This window comes from Chrysemys picta, chromosome 5 (genome assembly GCF_011386835.1).
Source record: "Chrysemys picta bellii isolate R12L10 chromosome 5, ASM1138683v2, whole genome shotgun sequence".
Lineage (NCBI taxonomy): Eukaryota > Metazoa > Chordata > Testudines > Emydidae > Chrysemys > Chrysemys picta.
This window is the reverse complement of record NC_088795.1, coordinates 109,774,939-109,793,259: the sequence shown is the minus strand read 5'-3', so window position 1 is coordinate 109,793,259 and position 18,321 is coordinate 109,774,939. Positions and strand designations below refer to the sequence as shown.

The 18,321-nt window shown below is 38.7% G+C and overlaps 1 protein-coding gene across 6 annotated transcripts in view; it reads right to left on the bottom strand.

The window, feature by feature from the left end:
* ADGRA3 (adhesion G protein-coupled receptor A3) overlaps positions 1-18,321 on the bottom strand; it is a 182,385-nt gene that overhangs the window by 94,985 nt on the left and 69,079 nt on the right. For 3 of the 6 annotated variants that reach the window (XM_042855417.2, XM_042855419.2, XM_042855416.2), the window contains exon 2: positions 3,996-4,127. The exons of the other annotated variants lie outside the window; for them this stretch is intronic. In XM_042855417.2, coding sequence (XP_042711351.2) covers positions 3,996-4,127 — 132 coding nt within the window. The remainder of the gene's footprint in view (positions 1-3,995; positions 4,128-18,321) is intronic. 6 annotated transcript variants of the gene reach the window in all.

Here is an 18,321-nt window from a genome sequence, read left to right as displayed (position 1 = left end):
TGGTTACATTTCTACTCCATGTCCCCCTCATGTTATAGTACAATAAGATTTTAGACAATGAACTATTGTGCTTACTTTTCAAAAGGAAATTTAGAATAATATTTTTACATTTGTTCAATATCTGAAGTTGGACAAGTGTTTCATTATACTATGGGGAACACACATTTTAAATATTCCACATAAAGCATTCCCTGTAATTCAAGAATCTCTTTCCTCAAAAAGAATAATTAAACTCTTTGTCTGAATTATTTTCCCCAGTAGTTTTAGTGTTTAAAGCTATGCTGTGGTATCTTTTTAATCCATAATTTTTACCTGTTCTGTTCTACATTTATGTTTCTGAACATCTAAGACTACAGAAAAAATGTTCTCCTCCAGAACCTAAAAGTCCTAATACAGCACATGTCTGAAAAGGTGTTAAATGGACAAGTGATATTTTAGGATGAAATGATGTCTGGAGAAATACATATTACTGTTTCAAATGGATATGCTGCTGGTTTTTGTTTGTTTGGTTTGGAGGGTTGGGGGGTTTTGGGGGGAGAAAGAGGAGGGAAGGAATGGATAAAAGGTTTGGATCCTGATGAATTAGCAACTTAACTAATAAACCTCTAAACCTGTGCTAAACGTTAAATATCTGAACATGACATTAAGAAAAATACACAATTTTAAAATATACTGTACTGTAAACCATTTATGCTGCATTTTTCATGTTTCACCAGAAGTAACTATATTGTACTATACTCAGGGCCGGCTCCAAGCACCAGACAAGAAAGCACGTGCCTGGGGTGGCACATTGTAAGGGGTGGCATTCCGACCAATCTTGGGGTGGCCAGCCCAGCCCTGAAGGGCCACGGACCCCAACCCGGGGGGGCAGGAACTAGTGATCCCCGCTGCTCATCGTGCCGCCGGGCTCCCCGGGACACGCCACTCCCTGCCGCCTGCACCGGCCTCTGCCTCCCGCGCTGCTATAACAAAGTTACAACAAAATCAGTCCATCTAACAAGTACTTACAACATCAGAAAACTATTGAATTTGGGCCTTAAATTTAGTAGGTCCTCAAAATGTCATGCATGAAGCAGTATTACGTTTACAAGAGGTTCCAACGTACGTACTGAGAGCCTTTCATTGAATTTACAAAAGTGGTGGCCCAGGGTTTCATCTTGCCTATCCCAAAATATTCACAGCAGGTACCCTCTGGTACTTTAATTCTATCTTGACTAGAATGTGCACAAATCAGGACAATGAAGGGTTTGGGGGTGGAAAATTCATCAACTTTAGTTAGATGAGTTAACAGCTAACACAGCTGGAAGACAGACAAGCACCAACAACAACAAAAAAAAAAAAGCCAACCAACACAGGTTTTTAATCAAAAGTAAACAATCGGAAAAATATTCAAGTCAACACTAGCAAAAAAATATTACGATTTGTCGCAAAGGTGAAAAAAAACATTTGTACATGACTTGTAACTTTCAGATTATCATCTTAAACCTTAGTGAATTAATTTGTCTCTCTTCCAGAAAGATGAGACACTCAACATAGAGCAGAAGACACCATGAAACTACTTTCTAGAGTTTGAATTAATCTAAATAAAAATTACAAATCCTTTTGTTTGCTGACATTACCTATGAAATAAGAGCCCAAATGTAAAAGCATCTGAATACCTGTTACAGGGTAAGTGTTTCTCTGGAGTGTGATGAATGAATTACAATCAATCTGATTTAGTATTTTCTCTGCAGGGTCTGTTAGTTGCTCAACCATAAAGGTTTTAGTACAATCAGAAAACGAAGGCATTTCATCAGACTTAAAAATGTAATCTTAAAAAATTCAGTTTACAACTTGGTATTAATATAGTCAGTCCATACATTATTTGAAGCATTTAGAGATGTGGCATAAGATGACAGAATACCATAAAGACTTCAGTTCAAAGTAAACGGAAATTATATTTGCTTTTAGAATTCATAGAAGTCATAAGGATAACAAGCCTTGTGGATAAGGGAGAAGCTGTGGATGTGGTATACCTAGACTTTAGTAAGGCATTTGATATGGTCTCGCATGATATTCTTATCAATAACTAGGCAAATACAATTTAGATGGGGCTACTATAAGGTGGGTGCATAACTGGCTGGATAACTGTACTCAAGGGTTGTTATTAATGGTTCCCAATCCTGCTGGAAAGGAATAACAAGTGGGGTTCTTCAGGGATCTGTTTTGGGACCGGCTCTGTTCAATATCTTCATTAACGACTTAGATATTGGCATAGAAAGTATGCTTATTACGTTTGCAAATGATACCAAACTGGGAGGGATTGCAACTGCTTTGGGGGACAGGGTCATAATTCAAAGTGATCTGGACAAATTGGAGAAATGGTCTGAGGTAAACAGGATGAAGTTTAACAAAGACAAATGCAAAGTGTTCCACTTAGGAAGGAAAAATCAGTTTCACACATACAGAATGGGAAGAGACTGTCTAGGAAGGAGTACGGCAGAAAGGGATCTAGGGGTTACAGTTGACCACAAGCTAAATATGAGTCAACAGTGTGATGTTGTTACAAAAAAAGCAAACGTGATTCTGGGATGTATTAACAGGTGTGTTTTGAGCAAGACACGAGAAGTCATTCTTCCGCTCTACTCTGCGCTGGTTAGGCCTCAACCGGAGTATTGTGTCCAGTTCTGGGCACCGCATTTCAAGAGAGATGTGGAGAAATTGGAGAGGGTCCAGAGAAGAGCAACAAGAATGATTAAAGGTCTTGAGAACATGACCTATGAAGGAAGGCTGAAAAAACTGGGTTTGTTAAGTTTGGAAAAGAGAAGACTGAGAGGGGACATAATAGCAGTTTTCAGGTATCTAAAAGGGTGTCATAAGGAGGAGGGAGAAAACTTGTTCACCTTAGCCTCTAAGGATAGAACAAGAAGCAATGGGCTTAAATTGCAGCAAGGGAGGTTTAGGTTGGACATTAGGAAAAAATTCCTAACTGTCAGGGTGGTTAAACACTGGAATAAATTGCCTAGAGAGATTGTGGAATCTCCATCTCTGGAGATATTTCAGAGTAGGTTATATAAATGTCTATCAGGGATGGTCTAGACAGTATTTGGTCCAGCCATGAGGGCAGGGGACTGGACTCGATGACCTCTCGAGGTCCCTTCCAGTCCTAGAATCTATGAACTATAAATGTACAATGAAATGTATCACTTTGTGATCAATAATTCTGCTAAATTATTAACTTAAAATATTAATGCTTTTAGAAGAATAATGTTTAAAATATGCTAACTCACCAAATACAAAATTAAAATATTTTTAGAAATATTGGTAAAACAGGTAATCAGCTCTCTTTACCCACCAAATCTCATTTTTGCTTCTTTTAAGCACAGTTCTATTCTAAAAAGTGACTCCATAAAACTCAACATTTTGTATTGCATGTGGATGTCAGGGATTTCCATAACACATTTACTCAATTTACAAATAGGAAAAGAAAAAAACCCATAAGTGCCGGGCTTGCAAACTCAGCCAGGCTTTGTTCTTTCCTTTTAATGTGACTTGTCACAAATAATAAAGTATCTGCCCACACTTATAACTGGGTAACTCCACTGGGCCTGCAATTATAACTTGGCTAACAATACATTTTCAACAGAATTAGCAAGAATAGAATCCAGCTCATTCTCCCATACTTGTGCTGACTTGGTAGTACTAGGCAAGAGTAGAACAGGCTGATTCCACAATGCAAGGTAAAAGTAGTACAACTATAATTTGTTTCATGACAAAGCAATAGAAATTTAAGTATTTTTCACTTTAGGAGATGACAATAAAATGTCTGGCACCAGGGGAAAAAATGTTATTCATACTGTATATTCAATCTTAGCCATACTTAATAATTTAATTATATCAAAACATACTTGTAACAAAAATAGGAATTTACAATTACATTTTAACTCTGCTATTATAACTCTTATCGTACAAGTGAGATACACAAGTAGCTTAAAAGCCTACATAAAAATACACACCTCAATACTACTGCAATAAGTTTCTCAACATCTTCATTTAATAAACATGCAAATAATTGAGGTGATGAGACTTTGGGCTCAGTAATGAATGATCCACTAAAACACAACTCAAGAGATCCAAATGGTGGAAAGCTGGAAAGGAAAAGGAGACTAAATCAGATCATTTCATGATGAGGAGATATACTCTGGGGGCTAGGAAGTCTGCCACTAGCAAAAAAAAAAAAAACAGTAAAATTACTATTTGATCTGTACAACCAAGAAAAAACGTTTTCTGCTGAAAACAGTAAACATGCAAAAAGATAAATACTCTTTCTAAAGCTTATTTTGGAAAAGCTGTGATTTACACAAGGATATAAACCCAATATTTTCAGACTACTAGCATTTTGTCTTGTAATGAATTACTGTCAAAGGCAAAAAAAGAGTAAATTAGTTACTGTGCAGAACATTTACAGTACTGGGTTACCTGTGGACCTTTTTTTCCATATGAGAGAAAACCACCATAAGAGCTGTTATTACTAACTTTGCAACAACCCTCCAAAGGTAGGCGGTATTTTTTTCTATCTTTTTTACAAATGGGGAAAATGAGACACTGGCCTTTTCTATACTGGAAGTTTGCAGCAGATAAACTGAATTGATTTTAAAATCCATCTAGTCAGAAAAAGTCCAAATTCTTAATGTAGACAAATTTAAGCAGCCCAAAACCTTGCTGATACTGATTTAGCTTGAATTAAACAAAATCAATAATACATACAAAAAAACTACCTTAAAAGAACATTATTAATGTTGCAAAGTCAAGTATCCAGAAGTTAAGAAATACCAGAATCAAGGTTTCCTGTGCAACCTTAATTAGTCCCCTTGTGCACATGTATTATGATAATCTTTAATTACACGATCACATATCTTTTTCCACCGGCTGCCTGATTCAGTCAGTGTACAGGATTGACGCTTAATGACCAACTATTCAATATTTTTGTTTTCTCTTTACTGTTCAGTATGTGTCCCCATGCCTTATTCACTGCACACTATTCAAACCATACTCTGAAGAATGAATTAATTTACAGTATGTTAGAGCAAAAGATCAACTATTTGCCTATAAGCCCAGCTGTTATATCAGGAGCAACGACTGTTTCTGCAAAACACCCGCTGCAGCCTTCTGTGCAGCAAGATTATGTGATAACACAAGGCGGCCAAACCACCAGCCTAGGTGAGACAGAAAGGACCTGCTATTTCAGTCTAACATATGCCTCAGAGCGGAGTGCGGGGGGGGGGGGGAGTGCGGGGGAAGGGGGTGCTGTGGAAAGAAGTGATGAGTTCAAGCAAATGTTAAACTGCATCCTGTTATGTATCCATTCCCTTGCCTCTCTCTCAATCCTTCCGCATACACGTATCAGGTATGCATGCTAAGTTGTTTGTTGCTAGGTATAAAAAGGCTTGCTCCGCACTTATAAGGGGCTCTCTCTCTGGCATTAGCCGAGGAGAGCGCCCACTCAGCTGACTGGTCAATAAAAACTTAAAGCCGTCTTCTAGACTCCCGTGCCTCCTTGGGGTAATTGGGCAGCTCCAGGGGGAAACGAGCCCATTTGGCTAACAGTATGATCTCAAAATCCCACAAGGAAAGTACAGACTACAGACATGCTACAAATGTGTGAAGTAAGAACAGTGGAGATGAGCGAGCTAATTTATTTATTTATTTATTTATTTATTACTCCTTAAAACTAGAGCTTGGAGTTCAGGAGACTATTACATCAAATTATTTAGTCAGATGACCAAAGTAAATATGAAAAAGCCTTTCCTGTGGTTAATATTATTAAATCACCTCTTAACAAACTAAGGGTCTGATCCTGCAAATCCTCACTCATCCAGGTAGAACCCTTGACTTCAGTGGAACTAAATTAATCCAGATTAAGGAATATTCAAGTGTGTAAAGGTTTGCAGGATCTTAATGTTTGCATACTTTAATCAGCAAAACAGCGTTACTCGGATTTTAAGTTTGAAGTGAAATATTTATTTCTTCAGTAGTTTGTGAAACAAAATTCCTATGCCAAAAACAGACCACTGGTCTACCTAGTTCAGTATCCGGTCTTTGGCAGGAAATGACCTATCCCCATTTTTTCAGGAAAAAAAGCACCCTGCTTGCTTGCTGTTAAATATCATGTGTAGGGTAGAAAATGCTCCTCTCTGATCTCAGTTGCCTAAGATCCTACTTATGCTTTGAAGTAGTAGTATATGGATATGTGCTGCAACTTTTTAATCCACACCTAGTTTCACTGCTTTCTTCATGCAAGTACATGAAAGAAATCCATTTTTAATCCATTAAAAAACAACAACAATCAAGTTCTTTTCATTGTTTGCAATATTCTTTAAATGTTAAGCTACTGGGAAAAGATTAACTCAGGTCATGTCTTCAGTGAAGAAAAAAAAAGTGGGTTTTTTTAAGCACCAGATAACAAATGTGCATTAGCTATCCCACTGTAAAGTCCTATCAGAGACAAGCACTGTAGTTTTTATGGAAATTAGCTAGGTGAGGTCAACCCGGGAGGGAGGGGGCACATATAGCATTGACTTTGCTTAACTAGCTCACAGTAAAAGCTACAGGTGGTTTGATATCATTAGGATTTTATAATGGGATAGTACAGTACTTTAGTCATCCTGTGGTAAAAATAGCACTCATACACACACACTTTTTGACGCAGCGAAAACAAAGCAACAGATTTGATCTAGCCCATTTGATGCATTTGAGTGGCCCATCTGACAAATTTAGATCTTACAGAATCTAAGCTTCCATTATATTAAAAGAGTCTAGCCCTTATGACTGCAAAGATAACCTTTCAAATGTGAACAAAGGGCAGACAGCCTGAAAAGAGAGGTATGAACTTCTCTGTCCTTTATTAATGGGGCATGAAATCTAGTTACACTTTTTAAAATGTTGGCTTTAACTATTTAATTGCTTATTTTAATGGATGGAATGGAGGCGTAGTACTAATTGGGAATTACTATTGGAAAAACAGACAGGACAATGAAAGAGAAGCAAAGCTTTGTTATTTAACGAAGCACAGAAATTCGAGTAGTAACAAGTACAAGTATTCGAAACAATTACTCAGAAAATAAAATCATAACACGCATTCTAGACCTTAGACTTAATTAACAAAATACTTTCATGTCTTCTAGTGTATCACTCATCCAAAATCCTTGCAGCACTTTAGAGCCAGGTTGCCTGTGACCTTCATTTCATGAGACAAGCACACTATCAGTTTGCCTCTTGGTGAAGGATCCCATGAGTTTCTTTGCACCCCAAGATATACCATAACAATCCTTTGTCTCTATTCATAGTAGAGGACACACACGGGCTGTTTGTTTCACCCTGTAAGTTTCCTCTTGTGCAGATTTCACAATCTTTAATTCTGCTCTAGCTCTCGATACAAATAGGGAGACATTGCAGGGCATAGGATATACAACACACAAATTACCAGAAAGGGAGATAAGCATCTGTTACATCCTGACTGAAAGAAATATTTCCGAGGTATGTCATCTCCTGGTTACCTGTCTTAACTCCAAGACCTTAAGAACCTAATTTTCAGTATAGATACATAACTCCTTAAATATCATCCATACACACATTTTGCAATATTTATAACATCCAGTGGGCTACTGGTTCTTGGTAAAGACTTCACATGACAGCCTTCAATGAACGATTAGGCATATATCTGATGCAGGGGATCTTTGTGAAAACCCTATGCCCTCCAACAGTTGGCACCAAATGCCCCTTGGACACAGGTTCCGTAGTGGAACAAAGGCAGTATGTATACCTAAATACTCCTTTTCAGACAACAATTAAAAATTGAATATGACCCTCTACAATATAAAAATTTGACATTTTTGTTGTAAGTGGAAAAAAAATTCAGCATTGATTCCACTCCTCAGTTTTTAATTAACCTGAAATCAACATGGCTGGTTTGTTTAAAATCCTTGCCCTATATATAATAGAGTATGTAGTTGTGTCTATGAAGTACAAAGCATGTGTTCAAGTAATTTCACTATTTATTACAAAGAAAACTTTAAAGTTTTACTGAAAATAAATTTTTAAAAGGTTATAATAGCCACAAGACTTCAGCCATCATTTACATAGATAGCTAAGAAGTTGAAGGAAGTCAATACTGTATGTACTGATTTAACTGCAATTTTTTTGAGAGAGACAGAGAGAGCAAACACACAAAAACTGTGTTAAAAGAATACTAAGTTTGCAAAGTCAAGTACTCAAAGGTTAAGAAATGCCAGAATTAAGACTGCTTGTGCAAACTTATTTTTGGCCCCTTGTGTATATGCATTATGATACAGTGTCTTCAGAACCATGGGTAGTCACACAGATGAGCCCATCTAATCAAAATGCCAAAACTTCACTTTAGAAAGCAACAGTGGTGAATAGTTCTTAGGCCCTTTTAATTTTTATCCAGTTTTGGTATTTTCCCCCCCTCCCCCAGTACATTTCAGAACTTCCCTAGGGAAAATGTAATTTGTTTAAATTTTTCCTTGGCAGTCCAACCATCCATTGTTGATATGCGTCTCAAAAAAGATATACTGGCACTAGAAAAGGTTCAGAAAAGGGCAACTAAAATGATTAGGGGTTTGGAACGGGTCCCATATGAGGAGAGATTAAAGGGGCTAGGACTCTTCAGCTTGGAAAAGAGGAGACTAAGGGGGGATATGATAGAGGTATATAAAATCATGAGTGATGTGGAGAAAGTGGATAAGGAAAAGTTATTTACTTATTCCCATAATACAAGAAGTAGGGGTCACCAAATGAAATTAATAGGCAGCAGGTTTAAAACAAATACAAGGAAGTTCTTCTTCACGCAGCGCACAGTCAACTTGTGGGACTCCTTACCTGAGGAGGTTGTGAAGGCTAGGACTATGACAGCATTTAAAAAGAGAACTGGATAAATTCATGGTGGTTAAGTCCATTAATGGCTATTAGCCAGGATGGGTAAGGAATGGTGTCCCTAGCCTTTGTTTGTCAGAGGATGGAGATGGATGGCAGGAGAGAGATCACTTGATCATTGCCTGTTAGGTCCACTCCCTCTGGAGCACCTGGCATTGGCCACTGTCAGTAGACAGGATACTGGGCTAGATGGACCTTTGGTCTGACACGGTACGGCCGTTCTTCTGTTCTATGTTCTTCAACAAAATTGTGTATCTGAACAAAATGTCAAAGAATATCTCCTGAGTAGATCTTGCAAAATGCATAGTTTGGAGGAAAAAAACTGTATTTCAGGTAACTTTCGTCAGTTAATTGTTATAGGTGGAAATTAATGCATAAACAGCTGCAAATGGAGGAACTTTGTCGCACCTCCTCTTGCATAAGAGGGAAGGTTTTTGACAAGGGTGAAGTTTGTTCCTTGTTCTCAGTTCCTTATTTTAGTATGGAATAGCGTACCATATTGTAGTACCCACTCCTTATATGTAGTTCGCAATTCCTTACTCAAAGGCCAACATTATTTTAAAATATTTCAATGCAAGATTAAATTTGTAGAAATGTCATCAAATGTATGTGATAAGTAATTAGAAATTTAGATTTTTATTTATTAATTAAATCAAGTAAGGAACTGGGGTGGACTGACTTCACATGATGAAATAACTCTAGGGTCACCGAAACTGACACATCCCCACAACCGTTAGCCTGTTTTAAGGAGCTGGGATATGCCACTCATGACTCAAAGCTTTGTTCCTACATAATATGCTGCCATATGCCACTTACACTTTGTATATCAAGTTTGAATAAGGAGCTGGGTTTTGACTGGCTGTATGTGAAAAAATAAGCCTTGGGTCACCTCAAGTGACAAATCCCTGTGACCATCAGACTGTTCTGAAGGGAGGGGGACATGCTACTTGCTAACCCAAAGTGGGTGTAGCTTCATTAGATGGCAGCATATTACTCAAGAACAAAGCTTCGGGTTAGCAAGTGGTATGTCCCAGCTCCTTCAGGACTTCAGGCTTAGCAAGCAATCAGATGATGCCCCAAGGGGAGAAGGAATTATAACCATTTGCTCTATTTATAAAGCTCAAGAGCCCTTTTCCTGCAAATGATTTATCTTATGATAAAAATGACCTTTTACTTTGGAAACAGAAGGAACTCATACCAGAGATGGAAGGGCCATTCAAATGTCCAGGTGGATAGATTAGATAAGTGCCTGCCAGATGTTTAATGAATTAGATATAGTTGAGCATGATTATATTTAGGAGTTAGACAAAATTACAGTTGTGATATTAAACTCAATGAAGTCTCCATTTGTGCATGTGTAACTTTGTGTGAAAATTCAAACAAGAGTTCTGTGTTTCAAGCTCTAACATTTGCATATGCACATATTAGTACTCAAAAGTTCACACCCAAGTATTTAAATATGGAAAGTTGCGAGCAGACCAGTGAAGAAACTTTTTGAAAATATGTTTTTTGTTGTTGTTGTTGTTTTTTTTAAAGGAATTACATGCACCTCTCTTTGTTTAGATTCTTTCTGGTAAACTTACTAATGTAAAACCAATGAACTCTGGTCTGCAGCTGGACAAACAATACACCATGGGAGTTTCACAGACTCATCTTAATTAGGCTGTGAAATTAATTCCCTGTTAACCAGATATACGTTAATATCCCACAAACTAAGCATGCTCATTTTGAGTTTTGAATTTAAGGAGCTCTAAAACATACAAACCAAGCCAATCATAGGATCAGTCTTCAGATATGTAATTGAGCTCCAGTGTACTGACTACTATTTAAACATAAAAGTAATGGTCCATGCCCCCCCTCATATCTTACAGACTAAGCCCCAACCCTTTTTCTGATTATAATGCGGGACTTCAATGGGGCTTTCTGTCCAAGAAGTCAATTACGGTCGGGATCAGGGCCTAACTCAAACACTACTTCTTTATTATAGGTGGAGCAGACTTCCTTAACTATGGGAAAAACTACCACTTTCCATCATAAGACCACATATTTAGTTACTTATAACTTCCAAACTAACTGGTCAGACTGAAATTTTCTATGCCAGGTGACTACCTCAGGCTGTTTTTTTAATGTAAGGTTTAAGGTAAAATTGTGCAGCAGTTTCTGAGAACATTCTGAAGAAAACCCAGTCTTTTGCCTTTGTTAAAGTCTTATAAACATTTTGCTGAGAAGCTATAAGGCCCCCATGCTTGAGCTTGACTTGATATCTGACAGAGGGTCAGGAGGTTGGCGATGGGAATTAACCTAGTTTCAAGGATGTACCTTTTACCATCCCAGTTAAAAAATCATCCAGATTGGACCAAGCTATAAGCCTCTGAAAATCAGAGGTCTCACATGTTCAGTAGAGGTTTGTGAGAGGCTAGAAGCATTATCCAAATAATCCATCTACACCAAGCATGTTTCTTCCCTGTAACTGTTCCTCTCAATAGCCACTGTGGTATGGGGCACCAGAAATGAGAGCCCAGAGTCTGCCTCTCCTGTGCTCCTAATGCATTTTCTGCCTCCCCAAATGCTGGTGCCCAGGCAGCATGGATGAAGAGGGAGATAAGAGGCAGAAGAGCAGACATGAGCAGGAACTGGTAGGGAAGCGGGAATAGAAGGGAGGGTCAGGAGCAGGAGAGATTATAACCACTCAAGCTGAATCCTCTCCAGAAGCTGGAATTGAACCCAGTATTCCTGAATCTCAACATTCCTCTACTGTGTCAGTAAGACCAGCCATGAAACCCACTGGCAAAGCAGGCCTAATCCCTCTCTCATGCGTAGTACACACAGGGTATGCCTACAAATCAATTTAAGCCACAGTCTGAGCCCAGGCTCAAGCCAAACAATCTTTGCTTTCACATAGAAAGTGTGCCAACCTAGGGCTCAGATGCAGAGACCCAGGACCCTGCAAGGTCCCAGGACCCTGCAAGGTCCGAGCCCATGTTAATCTGGGACCTAGGGTCTGAGCCCTATTGCTTTCCTGTGTGCATGTGGCCCCAGGTTGACTCAGGTTCCAGAAATCCTTCAGATTTATCCCAGAGTTCCTGCTCCCAGACGACCAGCACTGCAGGCAGACAACACAGTGGCCAGAAGTGCCATTACTGCCTGGTTGAGTGCGCTCCCTATTCCTGTTCCTCTCATGGCTATGGCTCCTCCTCGCTGCTGAGTGAAGCTAGCCCAGAGCATGGAGCCAAGAGGGAGGCGGCTCCCAGCCGCCAAGATTTTGGGGGTCATCCCTCTACCAGCTAGGAGCTCTCCTGCTTCCCCTCCCTGCAGGGCAGCTGCTTGGTCCCCGCTCCACTCTCTTGCTACCAGGCACCCTCTGCCATTCCTGGGGCTACATTATAAAAAGATAAGGGATCGGGGGGTGCTGCACCCCAATCAGTGGGCCCAGCTTCTAGGCAGTCGGGCCCGGGGCTCTGCTGACCAGCAGCCGCTGGAGGTAAGTCCCCCCCAACCCCGTTCCTGCACCCCAAGCCCCTCATCCCCGACCCAGAGCCTACACCCCCAGCCCAGAGTCCTGACCCCCTCCCACACCCTGAACCGCTTATTCCCTGCTCCCTAACCCTCTGACCCAGCCCTGAGCCCCTCCTACACCCCAAACCCCTCATCCCCAGCTCCATTGGATCACTGGCATCAACAATTTTCTTCAACTGGGTCCCCAGAAAAAAAGTTTGAAAATCACCGATCTAGATTACAGCTTGTGGCTTTACTGTAATTTGAGTTAACTGGTAACCAACTGGAGTTAACCAGCACCTTTCTAAATGCTAATCCAGACACTCAACTCAAGTTACAATAAGGCCATAAACTAGTTTAGATATACCCTTTCTTCTCTCCTGGACTTTCTCTGCTCTCCAGATTATCTTTTTAAGAGGGAAGTGCAAAATTGAAAAAAAGAGAAACCAGATTTGTTTTATAGCCATCAGTTTAAAACATCTAGCTAGGCAGTTGTCTTTCTAGACTCCAACTAAAAAATTAAACTTAAATATTCCTGAAAAAAAACCATTATGAACTAAGAAAGACTGTACCATTGTTTACTACCCTTTGGAATTGTCACAAGAGAAAGAATGGATGTCAGTGCAACTGATTAGTTGAATGAATTTGCCAACCCTGCCAACAACTGCAACAGCTACCACCAGTCTAAGGAGAAGGAAGAAATATTCAAGAGCCTGATCAATAGCCACAAATAGAGTTCATCTAAAAGTTCTTGGAGTTTTCCTTCCTTCAATCTCCCCTCCATTTTTTGCCTGCCTTGTCCCCAAATCAACTGTAGTAAATGGTTTCAAGAGAAAAGTTTATTAATTGAATTGTGACAAGTTACACACTATGCTTTTGTACAGTTCACTACTCTAATTCAGGACTAACTTCTCTGAATATGTTGAGAACTGCATACAAATGTCCTATTATGAGGATTACTTCTCATTCTGTTGTCAAAACTGGGAGTTATCAAGAATATTAAACTCTCAGTATAAACCTAGTATACTACTTTCATATCAATCAGTGATTGTAAAGTTCCTACAGTAAAAAGAGTTTAGATTAAATTAAAAGCTACTATGCCGCTTTTTTCATCCAGTTAAAATGAAGCCCATCTACATGACAGTGACCAATTTTCAAATCACTTATCTCTCTGGCAATCCCCTAATCCAGGGGTTTGCAACCTTTTTCTTTTTGAGCCCCCCCGCCACCCTCCATGCTACAAAAATTCCCTGGCCCACCTGTACCACATCTACTGTTTTTCTCCACATTCAGTAGATTAAAAGCCAGGTCTGGCATTAGGGGATAGCAAGCAGGGCTATCTCCGGCCTGACACCACAGGTGGCTCTGCGAAGCTAAATTGCTCAGTCTTTGGTTTCAACCCTGGGTGGCAGGGGTCAGGCTTCAGCTATCTTCCCTGGGCCCCAGCAAGCCGCCCCTGCTCTCTGGTTTATTTTGGCGGAGCCCCTGAAACCTGCTTGCGGGTCCTCAGGGGGCCCTACACCTGCCCTTAAACCCCAAGACCAGTTTTTGTGGTTTTAAAAACACTTAACTTTTTTTTAAAAATCCTTCATCTTGCTATGTGAAAGACCCACACAAACAGGAAGAAAAAGCAATTGACTATACTGAGAAAACAGTGAAAGGACTAACAAGACACAAACAGTTCTCAAATGCACAAAGCACAGAAACTGAAAAGAACAAAAAACAATTCTTTAATTTGTTAGTGATCTTACTTTTCTTCACACCAAGTATAAAGTTTCAAAGGGAACTATTATTTTAAAATGTATTAGTTTTCCCTCTAAGTTAATCTTGAAAACAGCCAGGAAGAGGTTATTTTCTCTAGTTTACCATTGCTTTTTATGACAAAAAGTTAAATTATATAACACATGCAAACACACTTTCACAGGTTCTGCTGAGTTGACATGCTCCTTATTCTAAGCCCATTTGGATGTGATGCCTTAGCCTTGTTGCTTGATAATTGAAGATAAGAATTATAAACCCAGTAAATTCTGAACATAAGCAAGAGAGTGGGAAACAAATAAAACAAGAGCTATGCATACCAAAGCAGTGCCTGTTTCCAGATTTTTTTTTTAATTGTTTACTGATTCTCAGACACTATAATCATCAGGGTACAACAGCTGAGCTTATAGTTCTACCCAACCATAACAAAGAAAAAGATATGGTGTGCACCCCACTTTCTCTCTTATTTTTGGCCGTCATGTTTCTACAAAGAAAGATTTTTTTTCTGCTGTATTTTATTTTGAAGGTAACAGGAATGTCAAGTTATATTTTCTGGTTTTGCTGGAGAACTCGAAGATTTTTAAGGATGTGGTATATAATAAATATTGAATAGTATAGAGAAGGTAGAATTACTATAAATATTTGACAGGTTTCAGAGTAGCAGCCGTGTTAGTCTGTATCCGCAAAAAGAAGAACAGGAGTACTTGTGGCACCTATTCTATTCTATATGCATCCGAAGAAGTGGGCTGTAGTCCACGAAAGCTTATGCTCTAATAAATTTGTTAGTCTCTAAGGTGCCACAAGTACTCCTGTTCTTCTTTTTATAAATATTTGATCTTTCCCATAATAGGAGTAAGGGGAAATTCAAAGAAACTGAAAAGCAGCAAGTTTAACCCACATAGAAAGGAAGTACTTTTTCTATACAGCACACGGTTAGCCTGTGGAATGCCATATATCACGGAGGCAAAGAGCTTAGCGTGATTCAAAGAAGGATTGGCTATAAAGATAAGAACAGAGATAGAATAGCAAAGATTAAAAAACAAGCAAAATTAATAAATCAAGGGTCTGGAAGAGAAATCCACATGCTTCAAGACATAAACCAGCTCCTAACTAGTGGGGTTGGGAAGAAATTTTCTTTGTGGGTAGGTTACTCCATAACTCTCGACTTGTGTACTTTCCTCTGACAGTATCTGGTAGTGGCTAAAACAGAATACTGAACTAGATAGACCACTGATCTAATCCAGTCTGGCAAATCCTATGTTCCTAAAATATTGCTTCCTCTCTCACTGGCTTGGTGCATCTGATGTTATAATCCTACCAGGTTCCCTGTCATAATCCTGCTTTTCCTGGACGACTGGACAGACTAGACTTCAATTTCTAATAAAAAATGTAAAGCTCTTTTCAGGCCTTGTATTAAACATGATTAGGCTTGGAAGTGTTAGATTTTATCAGTAAATGTTGGTAAACACCAGTTTCGTCATATGCACCCAATCTGATGAAAAAAATATTTCCATCGATAATAAAAATTTACAGATAGGCAAAGTAAAAAAAAAAAGGTTCCTTGAGAAATTAGATGCGGTCATTAAATAATTAGTCTGACAATCACATAATTTCCTGCAACTATGAATATTTTAAACTTTTATTTGTAACAATTTAAATTAACATTGATATTATCCATCAAAATCATAAAAAAATAAAAATTGATTTCTGCCAAGCCTATACATAATAAAGAAGTAAAAAATCTTCCTACCCCCTTTTTGAAGGCACTTTTCAGTAGAATTGAAGTTTACAGAATAACACAAGTTCTCTTGCATCTAGATTCCTGTGGGATTTTTTCAGTAAGAGAATCAATGAACAGTTTTGTCCCAAATCACAAGGAGGAATCTTCCATTAAGTTTTCCCCTATCCACCCAATGAACCATTAAGTGGTATGTTAGCTTCAAAATATGCTATTTGCCAGCAAAGTATGTTCAAGTCCTAAGCTATTACTAATCAAACCTGATAATATTGCAGGTGAGGGTTCTATGGCACAATTTCCAGCATCCATGGTGCTTAACAATGTACTTCAGAAGCCTTCAGTACCTTTATTGAGTTTACCAATTGTGAACATGAAGAATGTTTTAGATAATAAAGGAACAGACTTCTCAAAAGATATGGTAGGTCATAAATGACAAACACAATGTTCTATATCTTTCAAGAAGTATATTCCATAACAGAATATGGTGGCAACCGCCTTATAGAAAATGTTTTTAAATTCAACACAAGTCTAAGATTTTTAAATATTTATCTTTTCCGGCTTCAGAGCACTATTACACATTAGTCCTCACAACATATCTGTGTAGTAGATATTATCCTCATTTTAGAAATAGACAAGTTATGGAAAGCCAATTTTTTCCTTACACTTTATCTATTTAAAGATCATGTGATAAAAAATGCAATGTACAAAGACTAGGGTATACATGAAATAGAGGGAAAATATGACGAGAGAGGAAAAGCAACTGTCAACAGGAATTATAAACCTCAATCCAGTTAAAAACAAAAGCAATTTACAAACTTTTCTATTTACATACACTGACTAATGAAGAAATTCTGCACCATAAAATGAATCAAGTAATTCTTCTGAACTGTGCGTGTGTGCAGTCCATCAGTTTGACGATTATGTTTTCATGCTCCTTTTTCTCTCTTCTGAACTACTTAAGGTCCTAAAACTGTGATAGTAGTAAACAGTACTTGAAAATTTACCTGACATCTATTTGCCAGAGGTAGATATGAAAGAGAGAAATATGACCACCCTCAAGTCCTGGAGTGGTAACTTGGCGAGAAGCCCAACCCCTTCTCAATGCAAGCAGATGGATCTGAGGATCTCTGCCATGGTGCTGTACCCAGGTCCTGCTTGGAACTATTTTTCACATCTGTCTCTGCTTAGTAGGTGCTGGATGAATGTGTAGCTCCAGTAGCCTCTAGCTGCTGGAAAGGAGAAGTACTGTTTTGTTTCTTCTCTACCTTCCACCCCAGAGCTTCCTGGGCGTTTCCAATACTTTTCACCTTCCCATCCTCCCAGTTTTTTGTTTGTTTCCTTCCTTTCTTCCTTCTCCCTTTTCCCATAGTTGTAGTTCATGGCTCTGCTGCTGATAGCTTTCCAGAAGCAGTAACAGTGTGACATTGACAGCATACTTAAAATGTCACTGCTGTCCACCCTGTTCTGAATAACAGAGGTGAAACTGACCAGATTTCTGTTAGTTTCATGCTCCTACTACTGGGCAAAGCTATGAGTGTTGGTACTGAAGTGGTCTCTCCGCACTCAGAGGAAAATACATTACATTCATTTTTTTAAATTAAAAGTTAAATTCTGCAGAATCTGATGGTTTAGGACTCCACGTTTGCTAGGAAAGATTTCCACTTGCCATTGGAGAGTAGATTTTTCAAAGTTCTAGTAGAAGATGTAACTACCAGTATATCAATCTCCAACTATATGTTCATGGACTTCTTGATATCACATCCATTTTTAGCTCACTCACATAATGCAACATGAGGCTTGCAGGGACACACATCCTTTTGCTACAGCAAATCCGACTTGCCTTGGAATGAGACCATTTCCCCTATTCTCCAAGGGCTATGCTTCAAACACAAGAACGATCTACGCCCTAATGCTACAGACACTTACAAATGTGAGTTGTCCACCTGACATCAGTGGGACTACTTCATATGCACAGAGCACATGAAAGTGTATGCGGGGCTTTACATTCTAATAATTCCAAAACCATGTTATCCTATCCAAGCTACAACAGCTGCAGATTCGGAGCTTCCAGGCAACAGTATCCTGGCGTAGATGGATTTTATTAAGACCTCAAGGAAACCAGAGTATAAAAATGGTTGTTGTTTATTTTTTAAACTGGCTTAATATTAGGCCATCCATTTTCATTTAAATTCTACTGTTAAAAAAATGTAAGCATGTAGTGCCATCTACTTGTGAAACTTCTAGCAGACTTGTTTATATTTAGGATAAATCTGAAGTTGTGGGCCTTCAAGTTTTGTTTTGTTTTTTGTTCAAAGTTGAATAAAATACTTAGCACTCTGTGCTTTTTCTCCAACAATCTCAAATACAATAACTGGCATTTTTTAGGCTATGCTTTTTCA